This window comes from Nicotiana tomentosiformis, chromosome 8 (genome assembly GCF_000390325.3).
Source record: "Nicotiana tomentosiformis chromosome 8, ASM39032v3, whole genome shotgun sequence".
Taxonomy (NCBI): domain Eukaryota; kingdom Viridiplantae; phylum Streptophyta; class Magnoliopsida; order Solanales; family Solanaceae; genus Nicotiana; species Nicotiana tomentosiformis.
The window spans coordinates 7,051,133-7,074,471 of NC_090819.1; the positions used below are offsets into that span (position 1 = coordinate 7,051,133).

The 23,339-nt window shown below is 37.6% G+C and overlaps 3 protein-coding genes across 4 annotated transcripts; 2 read left to right on the forward strand and 1 right to left on the reverse strand.

Moving 5' to 3' along the window:
* Positions 1–625: 625 nt before the first annotated feature.
* LOC138897029 (uncharacterized) lies at positions 626–1,123 on the forward strand. The gene has a single exon (XM_070182983.1). The coding sequence runs from the start codon at positions 626–628 to the stop codon at positions 1,121–1,123; it is 498 nt and encodes a 165-aa protein (XP_070039084.1).
* A 14,394-nt stretch (positions 1,124–15,517) lies between these two features.
* LOC104095761 (protein S40-1-like) lies at positions 15,518–16,039 on the reverse strand. The gene has a single exon (XM_018770630.1). It carries the CDS (start codon positions 16,037–16,039, stop codon positions 15,518–15,520), a length of 522 nt encoding a protein of 173 aa, XP_018626146.1.
* Positions 16,040–18,425: 2,386 nt separating this feature from the next.
* Positions 18,426–23,069, forward strand: LOC104095760 (autophagy-related protein 8C-like). Of its 2 annotated transcripts, none has more exons than XM_009601954.4 (6): positions 18,426–18,474; positions 18,566–18,639; positions 19,679–19,734; positions 19,849–19,901; positions 20,581–20,699; positions 20,783–21,056. In XM_009601954.4, exons 2-6 carry the CDS (start codon positions 18,603–18,605, stop codon positions 20,875–20,877), a joined length of 360 nt encoding a protein of 119 aa, XP_009600249.1. In that variant the 5' UTR covers positions 18,426–18,474; positions 18,566–18,602; the 3' UTR covers positions 20,878–21,056. The 2 variants fall into 2 exon arrangements, with proteins under 2 accessions (XP_009600249.1, XP_033511877.1); XM_033655986.2 differs by lacking the exon at positions 18,426–18,474 and adding an exon at positions 22,874–23,069 and having other exon boundaries at positions 18,481–18,639; positions 20,783–20,870.
* The last annotated feature ends 270 nt before the right edge of the window (positions 23,070–23,339 follow it).

Here is a 23,339-nt window from a genome sequence, read left to right on the forward strand (position 1 = left end):
GCCAAGGATAATAGTGATTGCTTAATACTGATTCCGATAACACACACTGCTTTACACTTGTTCTCGTAAGAATCTTTATTTTCAGGATAAACATGTCAAACTCATAAGCAGCGCATATACATGGTGACAATGGCCTTAGATTTCATGGGGAAAATGACAATATACATGCCCTAGGGATCGAGGCGCCTCAGGCTGACCTCGAGGGAGCACCAATTGCAAATCCCGTCAATGTCAGTTCACATGTCGCCCTAAATACAAATTTGGGCATTGATCCCGAAGGTAGCGCACGCAGGGAAGTTCGATCAGGTGGTCGAGGTACGTAGGGCGGAGAAGATGGTAGAGTTAGACTCCAATTGATATTCGAAATGTTGCAGGCTCAACAAGCCGTTATAGTATAATTACAAAATCAGCACCGAACACCGAGTAGGATCGAACCAGAAGTCGTCCACAGAACTGAGCGTGTGCCGGAAAGGTCGAACGCCAACGAATCGTGGACTGACCCCGCCATTATGAAAATTCTCGAGGATCTCACTAAACGGATTGAATCGAGGCAAATGACAAGAAAGTAGAGACATACAACTCCCGGGTTGACCAAATACCGGGGGCACCACCGATTCTAAAAGGTATGGATTCAAAGAAATTCGTACAGAAGCCTTTCCCTCCAAATGCGGCTCCGAAACCCATTCCGAAGAAATTTCGAATGCCGGAAATTCCTAAGTACAATGGGACCACCGACTCCAATGAGCATGTCACTTCTTATACATGCGCATTAAAAGGGAATGACTTGGAAGACAATGAGATTGAATCTGTTCTACTGAAGAAATTTGGAGAAACATTGTCGAAAGGATCAATGATATGGTACCACAATTTGCCACCTAATTCCATCGATTCCTTCGCCATGCTTGCAAACTCCTTCGTAAAGGCACATACCGGGACAATAAAGGATGCGACTAGGAAGTTGGACCTCTTCAAGGTAAAACAAAGGGACAACGAAATGTTGAGGGAATTTGTATCTCGGTTCCAGATAGAACGCATGGAACTACCATCGGTTACAGACGATTGGGTTGTTCAAGCCTTTACTCAAGGTTTAAACGACGAAGTTTGGTGGCATCACGACAGCTAAAGCAGAATTTAATTGAATATCCAGTGGTAACCTGGGCAGATGTACATAATCGGTACCAGTCAAAGATTAGGGCCGAGGATGATCAATTAGGGACCTCTTCCGGTTCTGTTTATCCAAACAGGCTCGTCGGCAGAACTTAAAGGGACATCGACACAAAACCCTGGTCGAATAGAGATCGGTACCAACCATACAACGCAGATCGTATAAACAGCGGCCCAGGATGCAATCCCATCCAAAATGATCGAAGGAACGATCGAGGACAGAGCTCTCGAGGGCTCATGAGAAAAAGTGGCTTCAATAAACAGGCTGATCCCACAGAAGCACCACGATAATCAGAATATAACTTCAGCATCGACGCATCAGGTATTGTGTCAGCCATTGGGAGAATCAAAGATACTAGATGGACCAGACCCCTACAAACCGATCCATCCCAAAGAAACCCCAATCAAATATGCAAATACCATGGTACACATGGTCATAGAACCGAAGACTACAGACAATAAGGGAGGAGGTGACCCGTCTATTCAACGAGGGTCACCTTCGAGAATTCTTGAGTGACCGAGCTAAAAACCATTTCAGAGACAGGGATGTAAACAGGAAAAACGAGTAAGAAGAACCACATCACGTGATTCACATGATCGTTGGTGGGGTCGATATTCCATAAGGGCCCATGTTCAAACGCACTAAAGTATCAATCACGGGAAAAACGAACTCGAGACTATGTGCTAGAAGGTACTTTATCATTCAATGATGAGGAAGTAGAAGGGATATCACAACTCCACAATGATACTTTGGTAATCTCTATCCTTATGAATATAATTCAGGTTAAACGTGTTTTAATTGATCCAGGAAGCTCGGCCAATATTATTCGATTGAGGGTCGTAGAGGAGCTCGGCTACAAGATCAAATCGTACCCGCAGCTCGGATTCTCAATGGCTTCAACATGGCGAGTGAAACAACTAAAGGTGAAATCATCCTACCAATAAATGTAGCCGGAACTATTTAAGAAACAAAGTTCCATGTGATCGAGGGCGATATGAGATACAATGCATTGCTCGGAAGACCCTGGATTCACAACATGAGGGTGGTCCCCTCAAACCTTCACCCAATGCTGAAGTTCCCAACACCGGATGGAGTAAAAACAGTGTATGGGGAACAACATACTGCCAAATAGATGTTCGCGGTCGACGAAGTAATACCGGTATCGGCGCTTTCATCAACAAAGAGATCGGAGTCCAAAGGAAAATAGGAAGCTAAATAGCAACCACAACCACCATCCTCGACTCAGTCGGAGAAGCAGGGAACAGACGAGGACAATGACTACTGGACCCCTCGATCCTTCATAATCCCCGAGGATTCCGATGCCACCAAATCAACAGTCGAAGAGCTGGAGCAAGTCATACTGATCGAGCATCTACCCGATCAAAAGGTATACCTGGGTACGGGGTTAACTCCCGAGCTCAGGGAAAAACTCATTAAATTTCTTATCAATAATATGGATTATTTTGCTTGGTCCCACCTAGATATGATAGGGATCCCGCCGTAGATCACTACACATCAACTAAGCTTGGACTCGAAGTTCCGTCAGGTAAAACAAAAGAGAAGGCCCAATCCGAGGTAGCCAAACTTCTCGGGAGTTAACTTCTCAAAATAGGATCCATTTGGGAAGTAAAATATCCCGAATAGTTAGCAAACGTAGCCATAGTCCCTAAAAAGGGAAATAAACTTAGAATGTGCGTAAACTATAAAGATTTAAACAAAGCATGTCCTAAAGACTCTTTTCCTCTGCCGAATATCGATTGCATGATCGATGCCACGACCGACTACGAGATCCTTAGTTTTCTCGATGCATACTCCGGGTACAATCAAATACAAATGAACCCGGAGGATTAGGAAAAAACATCGTTCATCACTAAGTATGGCACTTATTGTTATACTGTAATTCCGTCTGGACTAAAAAATACTGGTGGCACTTATCAACGCTTAGTAAATAGAATGTTCGAAGAACAAATAGGTAAATCGATGGAGGTTTATATTGACGATATGCTAGTTAAGGCCCTGCGAGCAGAGGACTATTTGACACATTTGCAGGAGACCTTCAATATACTAAGGAAATACTACATGAAACTCAACCCGGAGAAATGTACATTCGGGGTCGGTTCGGGCAAGTTCCTTGGCTTTATGGTATCAAATCGGGTGATCGAAATCAACCCCGATAAGATCAAGGCAATCGAAGATATCACAATCGTGGACAATGTTAAGGCCGTACAAAGATTAACAGGGCGCATAGCCGCCTGAGGCCGATTCATGTCGAGGTCTTCAGATAGAAGTCATAGGTTCTTCTCACTGCTCAAAAAGAAGAATAATTTTGCATGGACCTCGAAATGCCAACAAACATTGTAAGAATTAAAGCGGTACCTCTCGAGCCCGGCACTGCTTCATACTCTGAAAGCGGACGAGAACTATACTTGTACTTAGCAGTCTCGGAAATTGCGGTAAGTGGGGTCCTAGTTCAAGAAGAGCAAGGTACGCAATTTACTGTTTACTCTATTAGTCGAACTTTAGGTGAGACCGAGACCCGGTACTCACACTTAGAAAAATTAATGCTTGCCCTACTAAATGCCTCTAGGAAATTAAAACCATATTTTCAGTGTCACCCGATATGTGTGGTGACTACTTATCCCCTTCACAATATTTTGCATATGCTCGAACTTTCGGGCTTGGCCAAATGGGCCGTCGAGATCAGTGGGTATGATATCGAGTATCGACCCCGAACGGCCATCAAGTTTCAAATCTTAGCGGACTTTGTGGCCGACTTTACGCCAGCCCTCGTACCCGAGGTTGAAAAGGAACTATTATTAAAGTTGGGTACATCATCGGGGGTATGGACCCTCTTCACAGACGGCGCTTCGAACGTGAAGGGGTCCGGGCTTATCATCGTTTTGAAGCCACCCACGGGTAATACAATTAGACAAGCTATCAAAACTTCCAAGTTAACTAACAATGAGGCCGAGTGTGAGGCCATGATTGCAGGTCTCGAGCTAGCTAAAGGGTTGAGAGCAGAGGTCATCGAGGCCAAATGTGACTCCCTGCTTGTGGTAAACTAAGTCAACAGAACCTTCGAGGTTCGAAAAGATCGAATGTAGAGGTACATGGATAAACTACAGGTGACTCTACATCGGTTTAAAGAATGGACCCTACAACATGTGCCTCGAGAACAAAACAGCGAGGCCAATGCCTTTGCAAATTTAGGGTCATCAGTCGAAGACAATGATATTAGCTCGGGGACTGTCGTATAACTTTCAAGGTCAGTAATCGAAGAAGGTCACGCCGAAATTAACTCCACAAGTCTGACCTGGGATTAGAGGAACAAATATATCGAGTACCTAAAGAATGGGAGGCTTCCATCAGATCCTAAGGAATCGAGGACTCTATGTACGAAGGTCGCACGATTCACATTGGCTGGCCGAAGATGGAACACTATATAGAAGGATGTTCGATGGACCATTGGCAATATGTTTGGGACCATGAGATACCGACTACGTCCTACGAGAAATCCACGAGGGCACCTACGGAAATCATTCTGGTGCCGAATCATTGGCTCATAAAGTCATCAGAGCAGGATACTATTGGGCCAATATAGAAAAGGATACAAAAGAGTTTGTTCGAAAGTGCGACAAATGCCAAAGGTATGCACTGATGATTCACCAACCCGGAGCAACTCCACTCAGTCTTATCCCCATGGACATTCATGAAATAGAGAATGGATATCGTCGGCCCTCTACCATCGGCCCCAGGTAAAGCTAAATTTATTTTGTTTATGACTGACTATTTCTCTAGGTGGGTTGAAGCACATGATTTCGAGAAAATTAGAGAGAAAGAAGTCATAGACTTCATCTGGGACCATATTATATGCCGATTCGGGATGCCTGCCGAGATCGTATGCAACAATGGAAATTAATTCGTCGGCAGCAAAGTGACAAAGTTTCTCGAAGATCACAAAATAAAAAAGTTCTTGTCGACGCCATATCATCCTAGTGGGAACGGACTGGCCGAATCAACAAACAAGACCATCATTCAACATCTAAAGAAAAGATTGAACAACGCTAAGGGAAAATGGAGAAAAATATTACCTGAAGTCCTTTAGGCGGATCGAACAACGTCAAAATCCAGTACGTGGGCAACACCGTTCTCTTTAGTATATGGCACCGAAGATCAGATCCCGATTGAAGTCGGGAACTTAGCGTCAGGTTTCGATATGCAATGGAAGAGTTAAATCACGAGGCTATGAAAAACGGGAAGCCTCCCTCGTTCGAATGGCCGCACAGAAACATCGGATCGAAAGGTACTACAATCGAAGAGCCAATCTTCGACACTTTAAAATCGGGGACTTGGTTCTGAGGAAGGTCACCCTCAATAATCGAGACCCAAACGAAGGAAAACTTGGCCCGAACTGGGAGGGACCATATCAGGTCCTCGATATCATCGGAAAGGGATCCTACAAACTTGGCAGGAAGAACGGCAAACAATTACCAAACAATTGGAACATATCACTCCTCAAACGATATTACTGCTAAGGTACGACCTTCTCCATTTTTGTTTATATTTTATACTAACCATTTGTAGGTGTTTAATCGAAGACACCAAAGGATTCTTTAAACACAAAGTCCTTAGGTCTGAAAGCATGCGTTGCACTCCTTTTCCCTTAGACTAGTTTTTGTCCCAAATGGGTTTTTCCGGCGAGGTTTTTAACGAGGCAACCATTGTTCGTGCTAACTTAGAGCAATTCAATAGTATCTGAGGCTCCTTTACAATCAACCTCGAATACTGGGGGGCATCACCCTCGGATAGTTACAAGGAAAATATTTCGTGTTGACATGGTCTCGATAGGTAAAGGACCAAACGATCAAATGAACCGCGTCCATGTAGATTACTCGAGCCCTAATGCCAAAACATGTACGTATGTATAATCAATTGAAAGAAGTATGTTTCCTTACCAGATGTTCCATGCCTCAGAAAAATTTATACTTTATAATTTCATACTTATGATCTATTATGGAAACTGGCTTAAGGGTCGATCACAACTGAACTTCAAACAATTTACCCTATACTCTGGGACTGCCGTCCAAAAACTCGACATGATCGAATTACTAAACCTCAAAATCGTAAGAACTTAAAAAGGCAATCCTCGATTTTATAGGCCACGACCACCCCACTCGGGGACTGATACTTCGGACGAGTTCGAAGTATAGCAGGGAAACAAGCCTAAGGGGAAAATCTCAAACTAAAGGCTATGGCCAAATTAACACGGTTTGAAGACGTCTGAATTCCGTTATAAAACAGACCTTCAAATATTCTCATAAAATGGTTAAAAAAGGCAACCCTCGGCTGAATTACCAAGGGTCTCGATAATATCGACCCTCGAAAAACCCTAAGGGGTAGTGAATTGTTCGAACTCCCGGATAATTTTATGCTAAGGCATAACAAAGCAAAGGATTTCGATAACAACAATCCTCGAAAAAACTAATGGGTACAAATTTCCCTCGTGCTAAGGCATGACAAATTTTTATGATTAAGTTTTCAAGCCGAAAAGGGGTCTTTTGAGGCCATATCAGCCTAATTCAAGAGCCTAAGGGCCATTTTATTTTTTGAGTTCGAGAAATTGTCCTTACTCAATTAAAACCTAAGGGTAATGCTACTTCTAGTTCGATCAAGTACTCACTTGATTTTAAAGACAATACTGGTCCGACTTCGGTCTAATTGCCTAAAGTCCCAAACTTGTGAGGAAAATCTCCATAAGGCATGAAGGCATGAATGAAATAGAATTTTTATGAGGCAGGAAATAGAATAAAGACAAGTCAAAGAGAAAAAAGTTCTCTTATCTATACGAAAATATTTACAAGGACCGATCCCGATCCCACACAAAAAATTAAAAAAGCAAAAAGCCTAAGATTCCAAATTTTCCTCAGGGGAAGCTTCTTCTCCATCGAGGTCCTCCCCATTCTCGGACCCGCTCTTGCTGCCATCATCATCATCATCATCGGAAGAGGCCAACGCTCTAGCATCAGCTTCATGCTCTTTAGCCTTTATTATCTCGTCAGTAAGATCGAAACCTCGAGCATGGATCTCTTCGAGGGTTTCCCTACGAGATTGACATTTGGCGAGTTCAGCAAATCCAATGTGCTCGAGTTTGAGCGGTCTCGGTTGCCTTTCTCTCTTGGACTTGAGCGGCTTAAGCATCGGCCCGGTAGACGGCCACGATCACCTCTACCTCGGCCTTTGACTTTTCGGCTTCAGATTTGGCCTTTGCAAGTTCGGAAGCCAACCGAGCCTCGAGCTCCTTTATTTTCTTTGCCTGAGCTGAGCTCTTCACCTTCATGCATCGAAGCTGACTTTTGATCGATGACAATTGGGCTCGAGCAGTCTCTTTTTCAGCAGCAAAGCGGTCCATACTTTCTTTCCACCACAAGGTCTTTGCCTTCATCATGTTGACCTCATCGCGGAACTACTCGATCCTCTCGACCTTCTGCTGCAGTTGTGAGATTGAAATTTTAGCCACCGTTCCCAAATCGAGCCCATGATTTTTTAAGATTTTTCATTACTTGCTCGATCAGTTCGGTCTGATCTTGGTGAGGCTTGGCCAACTCGGCTCGGAGTTCCTTGATCTCATCTTGTTTTTGCCCACTGAGAAGTTTAAGAGCATTTTCTCCTCCGTGAGCCCTCGAAGGCCGGTCACACATCGGCTCAACTCTGTTCGGAACTTTGAAAATGCCTCATGATGGAGCGCCAAAGCCTATACATAAAAAAGAAAGGAAATTAGACAGGAAGAGAAGAAATAAACTAAGTATGATATCGACAAAGGGAGTTGAGACTCACCCGATTCAAGGCTTGTTGAGCCTCATCCAAGAGACTCGATGCTTCATTCATGTCGGTAGCATCCTCGACCCCGTTAAAGTAACCACGGAAGGGGTCCTCCCTTCCATAGGCCCCGTTTACTTCGGGAGACCTCATAGCTTGGGCCTCCCGAATTGCCTCCTCGAAAAACGTAGGGAGAATCGGCGAGTCTCTAATATCTATTGCCCCAAGTGAGCCACTTGGGGCGTTCTCCTCACTGCGAAGGGCCTCGGAGCCGACCCCTTCAGACATACCCGCCTTTTTCTCATATCGGCGGGCAGCATTTTCGATCTTCGATGACTCGGGGACTTTTCTCGAGTGCTTTTCCATGACCCCCTCGGCTTGAGGCGGAATCTCCTCAACTACCACCGACTCAGCGGCCTTTGGGGCCTCGATGGTTTTCTTCACTCGGGCCACCAATTCCGAGCCATCGTCTTCATCTTCGTCTTCTTCCTCCCTTAGCCGTTGAATCACATCCGCAGGCAGGGCAACAATGTCTTTCTTCGGCTTACGAACCGGATTCTTCTTAGGCTTTGGATCCTCGGAGGTTGAGATCCTTTTCCTCTTCTTATCCTTTGCCGGCTTCGGAATCGGGGTCGAAGTCTCCTCCTCACCAGACGGGGGCCTCATGTTCGCATCCTTGCCCAGGCCTGTACACGAGAAAGTTGAATAAGTAGAAGAAAGGCATCTTAATCAAATCATCAAATACACAAAATGTGGGCTTACCATGAGTATTGGCCTCCCATCGGCCCTTTGCTAAATCGTGTCATGAGCGCTCGGTGTATGTAGAGGTCGAGGCTAGGTTCCGAACCCATCTCTCGAGGTTGGGAATCGCACGGGGCATCCAAGCGACCGCTACATCATGGAAAAAGACATCAATGAGAAAATACAAAGGAATAAATAGTACTTGGAAGCTAACAGTGAGACGGTACTTACGATTCATGTTCCATTTCTCAGGAAATAGCATCTTCTCGGCTGGGATTAGGTCGGAAGTCCTCACTTGAAAGAACTGGCCCATCCAGCCTCGATCCTTGTCCTTGTCTATGCTCGAGAACAACACTTTGGTATCCCGACATTGGAGTTTTATTAACTCGCCTCGATAGAGGCGGGGGCTATACAATCTGATAAGGTGATCGAGGGTGAAAGGGAGCCCCTCGACTTTGCTCACGAAGAATCAGAGTAGAATAACAATTCACCAAAATGAAGGATGGATTTGGCCTAGGGTTATTTGATATTGACGGCAAAAATCAACGATGACGGAGTCGAGGGGGGCCAGCGTGAAAGTGTAAGTGTAAACACTTAGAAACCCTTCCACATGGGTGGTGATGTCTTCTTCAGGGGTTGGGATCATCATCTCTTTGCCCTCCCAGTTGCAATCTTTCTTTACCTGCTTAAGGTATCCCTCAGTTATCGAGCATATATACCTCGACATTGGCTCGCATCGACCAGGAATCGATGAAGCTTTATCAGTCTTGAAATCGAAGTTTAGAGTGCACCCCCCAGGAATGCATTCCTCAAGACGGGGTTCCACCGGCGTTTTTCCGCCGGTCGGTTGAGAAGATGAATTGGCTTCTTTTTGTGGCACCGTTTTCGATGTTTTTGCCATTTTGTGTAAGTTTGAAGAAGAATGAGATAATAGGACTTGACGTTTGAGAAAAAATTAACAGCAAAACCTGAAGATTTGTAAAAGGGAAGAACTTCGAAGATGTAAAAGTTTTGGAGATTAGAAGGAAGTGAAAGTAAAGTTTGAATCAATGAGGAAGGGGTCTATTTATTGGATTCACGGTGACGGTTCAAAGGCACTAGTGGCCGACCACCAACTGACACTCATTAATGACTTGGGGAACTATACCGACGGGACGTTTCGGTCACTCCCGTTGCTTACGTCACGAGGATGACGTCATGACAGGTCGAGGTAGAAAATCAAAGGCTCAATTCGTTTCTTATCATTTCACTCCAAAAAATGAGGGGACTATTTGTATACGGTTAAAATCGAGCCTATCCAATTTTACTATTTGACCGAGACCGGGAGGTTGCATCGAAGGATGGCCTCGTAACGGAACAGACTAAATCACGAGGATAAGATACCGAGTTCAGAATCGAGGTATCTGTCGAGATCGAGGCTAGTAGCAATCGAAACCAAATGAGACAGACATCAAGCAAGATCGAAGATAGCACAATAACAGAAAGGCGCGATATCCGTGACTGGTCCAGGATCATGGCGTAAATCTCGGAACGGATCAATTCAGAAACGGTTAATTAACTAATCATGAGATTTTCTTCTGTAATTAGAATTATACCATAAGTGAAATTCCTCTAGTATTTTAGGGGAGGGGGATCTAATCATCTGTAGCACACATTGTTCACAGATATCAAAGCAATATAATTCTCTTTCTTGTTTATACTATTGTTCATCAGCTTGTTATATTTTAATTGTTCTCACATCAACCAGTTCGAGGGTATCCAAACTCGAGGGCTGAGTTCTATTCTAACACTGGTTTGCTTTACTTTATAGTTCATTTCTGTTATTAATCTTCGTACTTATCAATTGGTATTAAGTGAAATCACGTGTCCTTAGAACCACATTATAAGTTTAATTGTTGTCCAATTTTAAGGGTAAACAATTTTACTATTTAGTGAAAAGAAAAAAAAATCAAATGCATATCTAAGTACACATTCATGTATATTAAAAATCAAGTATTAAAACCATATGCGCACAACACTGCCCCATACAAACTACAAGTCTCCTTAAAATTCTTATTAAAAAATCTGATAGGAAGATGGATTCATTAAGCTCAACTTTTAATAAGAATATTATTTTTTTTGTAACTTAATCAATACATAGAATAATTTCTTATACGCATTTAAATAAAAAACAATTATCTCTTATATCTGGATTAATTTATAATAATTATTTTGTTCAATGACACTTATTGCAACCACGCGAAGTGCGGACAAATTCTCTAGTTATTTGATAAGTTTAAATGTCCAACTGACAACTGAGGCCAATTTTAAATGTCTCTTTATATATTTTTCCTTTATACTAATTATAATTTACGATTAAGTTTGTCCTAATCCAAGTAGGAGAGCTCATTAGCGGACGGTTGTGATCTATTATTGCTTCATATCTTGCAAGTTACCTTCTTTATTAACTCTTTTAAATTATATTCATTCACAGTATAAAAATAAATTTTACATGGCCGCCAATATAATTTAACCAACTGGAATAATCTATTTGTCTAAATTACCAGTTATTAACGACACTTGTAAGAATAATTACTGGAAATTATCTTTCAAGTAAATTGATTGAGTAAAAAATACACTATCAACGTACAAAAAGAGATTAAACTCTAAAATATGATACTCTATTTACTAATTAACAAGGATTAGAGACTGCAATTAAGTACAAAGGATTCGTTTAATTTGATGAATTGGATAAAATAATCGTGATATAAAATTAAATGTTTTTTTACTCAGTATTTGGTTGCTATTTTGAGTCATGCATAACTGATTTTGAGATAATTTAATGCCCCAATTGGTGTATCATTTCATACCGCCAGTACATGGATTAAGCTTGTTAAGTTTAAAAAATAAACTCATGTTTTAAATTTTAATCGTATATATCCCATTTTTATTACAGAAAAAAAATTCTTGAAAAAATATTTTTTACATTTTTAATCCATGTATTATAATTTCTGCATAATTTATTTCTTAGCCAAACGACCACTAAAATTGTACTTAGAGAGATTTGCATTGCGATATTAATGAGTTTTTATTTGACATTGTTGTTAGTGAAAATAGCATGGGCTAGTTAATTCGTGATGATAATTGAAAAATAGTCAGCGTTTGCAAAGTCATTAAAAAATAGCTAATATTTTGCTGAAACATGAAAATTTCCAGCATTGTTGATTTGGATTATGGAGCCCCAGCGCATAAACTTCCAGCATATTATGTTGGAATTACATTACATCATGAAATTCCAGCACATTATGCTGGAATCATATACGCAAAAATTCGATTACTTTTGAAACTGTGACTATTTTTTAATTACCAATTGTAAATCTGGCTATTTCGGAATTTATGCAAAGAGCCAAAATAAAAAGCTTATCTTATACTATCATTTTATTTTAATAGAAAAAGGAAAGTTGGTGGAACATCTCTTTCTATTCTCAATGTTTAATCTGAATCCCACTGGCCAGCATATGATTTGTATTGGGAATTAAATATTTTTCGAAGTATTTAGAGTTATATCACTGCCTCGTGTTTCTTTCTTTGTTCCTTCCATTATTGTTATTCATGTTAAAGTAATTGTTGACTTGCCCTTCTCGCTGGAAGCCGAACCATGATTTAAAATTTATGAGTTTTGAACTTCCCGATATATTCATAGTTCGTCTTAATTATTAGATTTGTAATTAAAATTTATACATGTTTCTAATGAATTACCTATACAAATACAAACAGTCGCGAAGCTGGAATTATTACTAAAATAGGTCAAAATATAAAAAAGTAAATCCATGAAGAAGGTAATAAGTGTCAATATGTAGTATATATACATTTAAAAAAATTACCTAACTACGCAGTGTATGTAATTTTGCGATAAAGGAGTGTTGATGACACCACTTGAATACATGTGGCTCTGCCACTGAATACAAAATCTAACAAAAAACTACTATATTTATCCGAACGCATACCAAATTTCATGGGTGGTCACTCACCTTTGTGTTCATTACCTAAAAGTCACTTTTCTTTCTTTTGTTACGTAAAAGTCATTCAATTTTATGTTCATTACCCAAAAGTCACTTTTCTTTCTTTTGTTACACAAAAATCATTTGTCTATGCTCTAGTTATCACAATAATTACTTTGACCAGATTTTACAAATTTTTTACCTGAAAAGTCTATTATGCCCTTGATATTATAAATCATCCAATTTATGTAATACCTTCTATATTTTATGCTACATAATATACTTTTACCCAGGTATTTTACTTATAATTAAAATAACTTGATATTATTTTATTTATTTTACTTAACGGTAATTTTCAAGATATATAAGTAGCATTATTAAATTTGTCAGTAAATATTACCGTGAACAAATCTCAAGTCCACATTCTTAACCATGCTTAATGAAATATTTTTAATGATCAGCCAAGCCATACACATTAATCTAATAAATAAAATACCTATATTTAGCACAATGACACATCAGATTAATACTTTCAAATAAATAATATTAACAGATAAAGCTTTAAAAATCTTAATATTAAATACAAATATCTTTGAATTTTTTTTCAAAATTTGTATTGACTATAAAAAAAATTATCATTTGTTAAACAAATCTGTTTGTTATTATTTCAAATAAATATTTTTTATGGTTTTTAGATTTAAAATATGTTCATGTTTAAATATGATTAAACAAATTGAGTTCCGTGAAAAAATTAAATATATGGATATATTATAAAAATAATAAATAAAATAATTTAAAGTTATTTTAATTATAAGTAAATTACCTAGTTAAAAATATATTATATAGTATATAATATAGAAGACATTACATAAATGAGAGGATATATAATGTCAAGGGTATAATAGACTTTCAAGTAAAAATATTATAAAATCTGGTCAAAGTGACTTTTGTGATAAACATAGCAAAGTAAAATAATTTTTGTATAACAAAAGAAAGAAAAATAACTTTTAGGTAATGAACACAAAGTTAAATAATTTTTACGTAACAAAAGAAGAAAAATAAATTTTGCATAATGAACACAAAGTTAAAAAACCATCCATAAAATTTACTCAATAATCTATTTCCGACCCCACCTCCCACCACACTTATTCAAGAAAAGAAAAGGCTAGAAATAAGATGAACAAATTGATGTTAGATATAATTAAAGTAGTTAAGACTGGATATAGAACATTTGCAACAAATTAATACATTAATTTCAAGAAGTTACTTTACAAAAGAAGATTATTTCCTTGTCTATGTTTGAGTCAGTTAAGATTTAAGTATTTGATTTGTTTGTTGAAAGAAGGCCAACCCCACCTCAATCAAATGTTACTTCACCTCTTTCTTTTCGCCTTATTAACGTGAATTCATCCCCCGTGAAACTCATTAAAAGGAAAGTGTTCTTCAACAATTTTTTTCATTCTCAGAACTCGAATCCGTACCCAGTACGTCTACTCTTCAATTAACATGAATCAATTGGTCAATAATATTTGCATTTGTAAGCATTATGAACCAAAAGAAGAAATAGTTAATCAATGGCCTATTTGCAGGCAGAGGCGGACCCAGGATTCGGAGATCACAGGGACACTATAACATTTAATATAAATATATCAGTGCTCATAAAAATTGATACGGGGCCTATGCTAATATCTGTCTATTTTTTGAATACATTTGTAAGTATATATATAGAGTTTTTGTAAAATTTTTTGGATACCGGTGATCCCCCAACCTTAGTGTAGGTCCGCATCTGCTTGCAGGATAGCCATATCTCTGCCTGCCCCATTCTAAAGCATATACTAACTTGTTTCTACGAGCTTTCTAAAATAATCTATAATAACTGGCCACCAGAAAAGAATAACAACACAAAACTTTTTCTTGAAAATATTGTCATGTTCTGTCGTGAATTGTGATGGTATGATTAGGATCTCTACATCTTTAATTCAAGATTTTGTGTCTTTGAGTTTCGAGAATAAGAAAATTATATGTATTTAGCGCATTAATAGGTCTAGATTGGATATAGCTGATTTTCGGCAAAATCTATTTCAGTAGGGTGTATGATGTTGATTGCCCGAATTAGAATATTCAATGGACTAGGGTGGCCTCATTTCGCCTGTCCAACCGGATGAAGATTAATAGTAAACTTTTGTTCTCTCGTCATTAAAAAATATAAAGGCATTTACATGGTAGGTACTTGATCATATTTAAATAATTTCACCATCCACTAGCTGCTTATGACAGCAAAGAAATAAAATTGGGAGACCAAACTCCAAAATTAAAATTTTACATAATCATGTGCACAATGATAAAAGAACATGACTCAAAATCATTGCTTGCTTGCTCCATAAAAAGGATCTTTATTCTCCTAGCAACATTACAAAGCCACCAAGATAATTATACACACACAATGCGGCTTGTTTTTTTTTTTTTTTCCCCCTATTTTGTCTTTCTTTTCTTGGTTCCCTTTAATTATAAGATTACCTCGTGAAGTAAAAAAAATTAAAAAAAATTAGAAATGTACAAAAAGGAACTACAATTTTTGAGCCTCCAGCCGGCTTGTACAGATCTAGATTATTTTCACTTGTTACTTGTCATCTTTCACCAGTATGTGTATCGACGGACTTTCAAGATTTGCATACAGATGAAAAGAAATCACGTAATTTGTTGTTTTTTTTTTATTTAAAAAAGAAAGATTTTTAATACCACAACCATGATTCAAGTGGGACCCAATTCAACTCCCCCCTCCCCCCTCTAATGAGCATTGATGATAATTCATATGCTATTCAAGAAATCCAGTTTTGGTTAAAACAGCATTTCTTACCCTGCTTAGATCTCTGCCTTTCAATGTTCTTCCAACACCTTCACACACTGAAAATGAAGAAATTTGGCTTCTCCCTAATCTTTTAGCAAGCCATTCATGTGGAGGCATTATATTTCCTTCATCATTTTCTTCAATTTCTTGATCATCACTTTCCCAACTATTATTTGTCACAAAATTACCAATATCTTTCTTTAAACTTGTCCCATAAATTTTTGACCAATCTGGTATTTTCACAGGGGCTGAGTGTTGAACTATTTTAAATTCTTTAATTGAATTCTTGTTTGACTTTGGGATCATAATCTTGGCTGCAGTTGGTATTTGCCTCCTTTGATTCAAAGTAAATGGCTGATCTTTACTGGTTATGAACTTGGAACTAAGTTGGCTTTTTTCAATAACACTATTATTATTAGTACCCCAAATATCTTCTTCTTGAAATTCTTCATTCTTGAAATTATATGTCCCTTCATTTGATGAAGTCATCTTCTGAAAAAAACACAAAATTCAATCAAGTCAACCAAGTTGCATATATGCATTAATTCAAAAAAAAAAGAAATTATGTAAAAATAGAATCCCTTTTTCTTTCTCCCAAAAGATGTCTAAACTCCTCGAGTCTCAATTCAAACAATACCATCAAGTCATAAATAGGCGTACAATGACAACAACACACTCAGTGTAATCTAACAAATGAGGTTCGTGGAGGGTAGTGTGTACGCAAATCTTACCCCTACCTTGTGTGAGATAGAGATATTGTTTCGATAGACCCTCGATCAAAGAAAAAGACAAAACAAGTCTGAGACTAATAGGCATATAAACATATCAAAAGCACAATTTAGAATACGAACAAGCAAAACAAGGGGTTGAGTTGTTACAGATAAATAGACACTATAATAGATTATGCATATAAGCAAGACTTACTTACCAAAAATGTACTTTTTTCTTCAATTGGAACTTGCAAGAGCTAGCTTACTACTTGAGATTTGATATCTGCATATATCACAAAGACTTTAGTCCTGTCTATACATGAATGGGATTCTCAGCAGAGAGCCAAATGAGAGAAAATGTGTAAGCAATCAAGAAGAGAGAAAGACTTTAACTTTAGTCCTAGAGATGTCTTAAATAATAGACTTCATGTTTATTTTAGTCTTTTATTTTTGTATTAAAGAAAAGCTTGACGGTCTTATATAATGAGAGTTAGAGAAATTCTTGTTAGGAAGTACTTTGCTTTTTAGTGGGCCTATCTAACGTGAATTTAAATTAGTCGAGGCGTGGAGCCAAGAATTTTAGTAAAGGAATTCAAAACCTCAACAACCAAAAGCAATTTTGAACTACAAATTTTGTCACAACAAAGAAAACTTTCCCTATATCAAGGGAACTCATTAGCTTATACTATAAATAAGGGGAAAAAAATTACGTTTGCCCAATTTTATATATGCAATATAATTCTTCAACAACGTAATTCAATTAAACCTGAAATTCGTTGCGATTCTGCGACTGAGTCAGGGTCTGTGTATTTTGAATATCGGATAAGTTAAACAAAAAAGAGCATACAATCAAAATAGTGTTTCATTTAAACTAATTAATTAAGAATCGGATGATTGTCATACATTACTTATTAATTAGGGCTATTTATTGCAATTCACGTGTATTTTTTTTTGACATAATTTACATTATCGTATTGAGCTTAAACATAGTTTTTATCATACATTAACCCTTGTTTACAAATATAAAACCAAATTTTCAAGGTGACTTCGATGAAGCTCTGATGATAATGACTTTTTGCTTAGCCAGAATAATCTAGTCACCCTAATTAACTCTATCAATATAGACAAACTTTCAGAATAATAAAAAATCTAAAAAGGTGTTTATAACTCTATCAATATAGACAAACGACGTGATAGCACGTTCTTTAGGCTTTTGCAAATGACATCATTTATTATATTTATTTGACTTGTAATCTTAAGATGTTAATTATAAGAAATTATATGAATTACTTTAACGTAAATTACAATGTTTGCTGATTGTCGAAAAGGTTATACAATATATAGTCAACATTACATGCAATTTTTAGTGTGGTAAACTAGCTAGACAAATTCTTCAGCATGATGATAGAACCATTTATTAATTTAAATAAAGTAGAGAAAAGAAAGAATAATTTCATAACTTAGGATAAGGGAAATAATTTTCAATTCGGGTGGGTAATAAATAGGATGTGTTTTTCAAATACTATATCAAAAAATGACGACCCTTTAAGGTGAAATTTGATATGAGTCTCGGATTTGTATTTGAGAATGAAAAAAAATCCGTATAAAAAGTACTTTTCCTTTAATAGATCTTCTTTTCGTGCAAATCCGATTAATTATGTTGGATTTTAATACAGGTTTTGAATACCGAGTGAAAAATAAAATAAAATAAATAATAAAGAAGAGAAGCCGCCATTCAATGAATTCGCTCGTTTCTTGTTACTGTTCACATATATATATATATCTTCTTTGTCACTTAGAACATAACGTACATAAAGCGCTACAACAAGTAGAGTAGATTAGTCAAAAGAGAAAAAAATAGACAAAGGAAAAAAGAATTCTTATGAAGTTGTTTGACTCAAAAATAAAATCAAACAAATTATTTTTTGACCATAAATTTTTTTATATACCTTTTAAATATTTAAATTATTAATTATTATAACTTATAATATTTTTTATATAATTTTTAAATATATAAATTTTATTTCGAAAAGTTAAAATTGTTTTATGTCCAAATGCATAGGGTAAAGCAGGAAGTTTAAATTTCCAACACAAAAACTGTCACATAAAATATGCTAAAAGGAATACTAGTTCAAAACGGCACCGTAGCAGCATAAAGTGACATTTGATAAAGAGTTTTGTTTGTTCAACCTTCACAATTGACGAATTTCCTCGGTAAGATCCTTTCATCTTCCTCCCTTTGAAGTTCCTTTCTTTTCCCTTTTTCGGCAAAACCCTAATTTCCTTTTATATCTGTTAATTGCAGAGCTAACCTAATTTACTAGGACCATTCACTCATCACCATGGCCAAAAGCTCCTTCAAATTGGAACACCCACTTGGTATTATTATTATTGTATTTTTGGTTCCAAGATCCGATCTTTAACTTGTTTGGCTCAATAATTTGTTTGATCTACTAATAATTATTCTTATTTTTGGGGTTTTTTTTAAGGGGGTTTTGGGGGGGGCTTGTTTAGTTGGACCTTTCTTGTTATGTTCCCTTGTGAATTCATAGTAGTTTATTTTGTGCAGTTGAGAGTTGGAATTCTTGCAGAAATGAAGTATAATATGTCTTTGTGGTCCGGCCCTTTCCGGACCTGGCCATAGTGAGAGCTTAGTGTACTGGGCTGCTCTTTTTTACATGGCTATATAATTATAAGTTTGTTTATTTTATAAGCTTCTGTTGGACTGTGTGTCTTTTGTGTGTCTTTTGTGTGGATTATTGCACTTTCAAGGGGACGTTTGGTATGATGGATAAGCAAAAATACTCATGGGATAAAATTTAGTACCGCTTTATCCCTTGTTTGGTTACTAATCCTAGGATAAGTTATCCTAGGATTAAAAATAGTACTGAGATAACTTTTACCTGCAAGATGGTGAAATGGTAATCTCCGGATAAGTTATCCTCAGTAAAATTGAGAATTCCAGGATTAATACAACATACCAAACAGTCAATAAAAAATAATACCGGGATAACTATCCCAGCATAACTTCTCTTCAAACCAAACGACCCCTCAAAGATTTGCGAAAATTTTGATGCAAGCGGCAAAGTAGTACTTATACAAAGGAATTAAATGGCGAAAAGTGGCGTGCAGAATTAACAGGAAAAATATCATTTTTGTAACGAGTCAGTGTCCTCAATCTAGTAGAAGTACTTGGCTCATATCACAGTACGTTAATCGCTTGATAATCTGCAAAAATATTGCTGTCATTACCTGTCTGTATTCTCTCTTACTTCAAAATTTTGTGGCTTCTTTTTTAAAATTCATTATAGCCATCGCCTACCTTATAAATTATAGACATTGCGTATGTAAACATTTGTCTTTCCTTTTGTCTAACATTATCTATCTGTCTTATTAATTCTGTGTTGCACTGTTCCAGAAAGGCGACAGGCCGAAGCTGCTCGTATCAGGGAGAAGTATCCTGATAGAATACCGGTACCAATGCAATTTTGTCTATTCTCTCACAGTGTTGCTTTTTTTTTTTTTAAAGCTAGACATTTTATATGCCTTGTTAAATCTGCTTTTCATTGTTCTCTTCCTGGAATTTAGGTTATTGTGGAGAAGGCTGAAAGAAGTGACATTCCTGACATTGACAAGAAGAAGTTAGTAATCTTGATAGTGATCTACGCTCGGTCCAATATTATATTCAGATTGGTTATCGTCAATGTTGCTAAAGATGGTTTTGTTCGATAATGAGTTTTTAATTTTCTTGAGCTAGTGTTGGGGTGGCTACTGCACCTTTATGAACTATGACGTGATACATGTAAATTTCTTATACGTCTTTCTAAAGAATAAACGGATTCTCGTAAGTATTTTCATGGGTACAAGATTGTAAGATGTAGTGTTTACAATTCGAGTTGAAAGATGACTAATGTGCACTAGCAATGAGATTGATTAGAGCACAAGATAGGTGTGATCTATGTTGCGGACTCTCCAAAATGTTGCCGCACCCGAGTCGGGTCGTCCAAAAATGCACTACTTTTGGAGGATCCGACACACATCCGGCGACATTTTCAGAGAGTCCGAGCAACGTAGGGTGTGATTGTCTGTTCTAAAGTGTATAATTGAAGTGCAAGGATTTCTTTATTTTGTTTTCTTCATTTGATAGTGATATGCAGCAATTGAAGACACTGCTTCAAACTTCCATAAACGTGGGATATCTCCGTTTTAATTTCCATCTGCATTCTCCTGTTAACAGTGTTGAGTTAGCGTCTAGCTCTTTTACATTTATCTTTATGATATTTTCCTTTTTGAAATGTCTGTTAATCATAATTATTGCAGATACTTGGTTCCTGCTGATCTGACTGTGGGGCAATTTGTGTATGTTGTTCGTAAGAGGATAAAGCTTAGTGCTGAGAAGGCTATTTTTATCTTTGTGAAAAATATCCTTCCTCCCACAGGTGAGCAATATTTTGGCACAATTGTCATTATGCGTTTCCAAATTTCTTCGTTTTTAATCAGTCTGGTTTCCGTCGTTTTACAGCTGCCATGATGTCTGCGATTTATGAGGAACACAAAGATGAGGATGGCTTCCTGTACATGACTTACAGTGGAGAGAATACATTCGGATCGTTCTAAAAATGCAGTCAAACTGCTTGTGTAAATACGTCCTAGTAAAACTTGTAAATTCCGTCTGTCTGGCGTTTACTTTCTTCCGAGAAGGTGTCTTCTGTATGATGCCTACTTGTTTAACTTAGGTACATCGACTGGTTTAAAGTATATACTTAAAACTCTTATGAAGATACTCATTTTCCGTTTGCTGCTGTGTGATCTTGTTAGTTTCTTTTCCTTTTTCTTTTTCCCCTTGGTCACAAATGGTTTGATGATTACCTTTATAGTGGATTAAAAGCACTCATATGAAAGTTCCCCAGAAAAAATGGATATTGTTAAATCAGCCGTGAGATACGCTCTTGCTCGTGAATCTACTGTGCAGACTCTTTACGCCCAATCATTCCGGATAACGTTTGCATCCTCTGTATTACTGCAACTGCTGACACAGAGTTAGCCGATACTTATTCCTCAGATACCGTCATTGCTTCTTCTCGGAGGCACAGGACAGGCATTCTGGGGACCCCTATTCTATTAGCCAAGCTTGGCAGCCCCTGCCAAACTTTTTTAAAAAATGCCCCTTTTTGCAAATCGCACAATGTTGGAAACAATGTGATTTGTTTTTTTTTTGTACCAAAAATGTAGCCATATATATTTACTACTTTGAAAGTTTAAACAAATACCAAACAGTACTTTTCTTCTTTGCTTTTCCTTAACCGCAAAATTAGGCTGGTGTTGTAAAAAGCGTTGCATTCGCACTCTTGCGCAGTTGCACTTGTACCAAAAAACATAGAAAATGTAGAGATAGCAGTTTGAGACACCAGACAAGGAGAAGAAAAAGAAAACAGGTGAAAATGTCAAATTTCCTGACGCAAAACGCGTACAGATATTGGACATTCTCACCTGTTATTCTAATGCTTGTCATTTGTATGTATCATATCCATGCAGCTGTCATCGATTTTTTTATTTTTTTTTGGAAAATTCACAGAGAAACCTGTAGCCGTAGCTCACAAATCACACAGAAGATGTAAATCACACTAAGCAAGCTCGGTGCGGACGAGCTTTGACTGAGAAGGCTGCTAGTGAGAAGAATCGATCACAGGTCTCACATGTGAGAAGACATTCACCCAACCAACTCAGCCAACTCTTGCGGCGGGCACTGTCATCAGTTTTGACATATGCATTGATATGGATTTTCGCCCTTAATTTGGCTTTTCCAGTGAGAAGACCGTATCCAACACACGTTTTGTAGTTGCAACTAATTATTTTTAATAATGTTAGATGCGTATGCTATCTAGCTTCTACAAAAAGATTTGAATTTATACTATATATGTTACTAACAATATATTAAAACTTGTAGTCTTAAATATGTCATGATATTGTTGTGGCAATAAAGATACCTTCATTACTAAGGGTAAAATACAAGGGGAGCTTTGTCGTAACTGGTAAAGTTACTGTCATGTGACCAGGAGGAGGTCACGGGTTCGAGATATAGAAATATCCTCTTGCAGAAATGCAAGGTAAGACTGCGTATAATAGAGCCTTGTTATCACGTAAAACCCAAGAGGAGCTAAATCGATTAAAAAAAAGAGAGGAAAGAAGACTCTTTCCACGCTAAAATAATGAGTACTCATTAATCAAATGTTGGTAGATCATTGCTCCTATAAATTGACTCTAATTGCAATTTTCACATGGAAATTATACCCTTCCATTTTGGCATAGTTGCAGCTGTCAATATTTAGTGTTTATTCCCTTCTTCACCAGCAATATAGGACAAACTCTTTTATCTGTTCTCAGCCTGAGCTATGCAACAACGAGATCTCCCTTGATCCTTGCTGTATGTGCTTGACACTCGCCAAAAAGACGCTCTCTTGGGAACTTCTTACTCCAGCTATTCCAAGAGTCTCCGCTAGTTGAATCGCATCCACTAGACTCCTCGTTCTGCTCATTCCCTTCGTCAGCTCTTTGATCGGGATATATAATTACTTAGGTTCCTACTATATATGGTTTTGTTCAATTTCTGTAGCTGCTTCTCACCTGAGTCCTCAGACTCCGGCGAATTCGTCTGCAATGGCGATGTTTGTGTTTTACGCAATCCCAAGTCCTCCTCCCCTGACATCAAATTCAAGAACAAGAATAAACAGAAGGGAAGATTTAGGATTCCGTTTCCTCAGCTTTCTCTATGCAAATCTTGAAGATCAATATTTATGCCTTTTCTTGCACTTATACCAATATACATCATACATTCTTTATGTAAAATATGGCTAAGATTCTTGAATTAGCCAGTTTTTTCTTTCGACTTTAGCTTGTAGATAGTATATACTTTCTCTAAGTATTAAACAGCTTTGACTTATGGGGATCAGTTATGTGAATTCGACGTTCTATTCATTATCACTGCCTATATCACACCTTCTTGTAGTGTAGCCCGACATGTATACCATCTTCCTGGACGGCAACTTGGAACTTCCCATGTTGTGTAATTCTAGTGGCGG

Bases quoted from the DNA above. Each gene is read 5' to 3' on its own strand.
- LOC138897029 (XM_070182983.1), top strand. From the start codon at position 626: ATGGATTCAAAGAAATTCGTACAGAAGCCTTTCCCTCCAAATGCGGCT.
- LOC104095760 (XM_033655986.2), top strand. From the start codon at position 18,603: ATGGCCAAAAGCTCCTTCAAATTGGAACACCCACTTG. The intron at 18,640-19,678 runs GTATTATTATTA...GCACTGTTCCAG, and splicing joins CAAATTGGAACACCCACTTG to AAAGGCGACAGGCCGAAGCT. The intron at 20,700-20,782 runs GTGAGCAATATT...GTCGTTTTACAG, and splicing joins AAATATCCTTCCTCCCACAG to CTGCCATGATGTCTGCGATT.
- LOC104095761 (XM_018770630.1), bottom strand. From the start codon at position 16,039: ATGACTTCATCAAATGAAGGGACATATAATTTCAAGAATGAAGAATTT.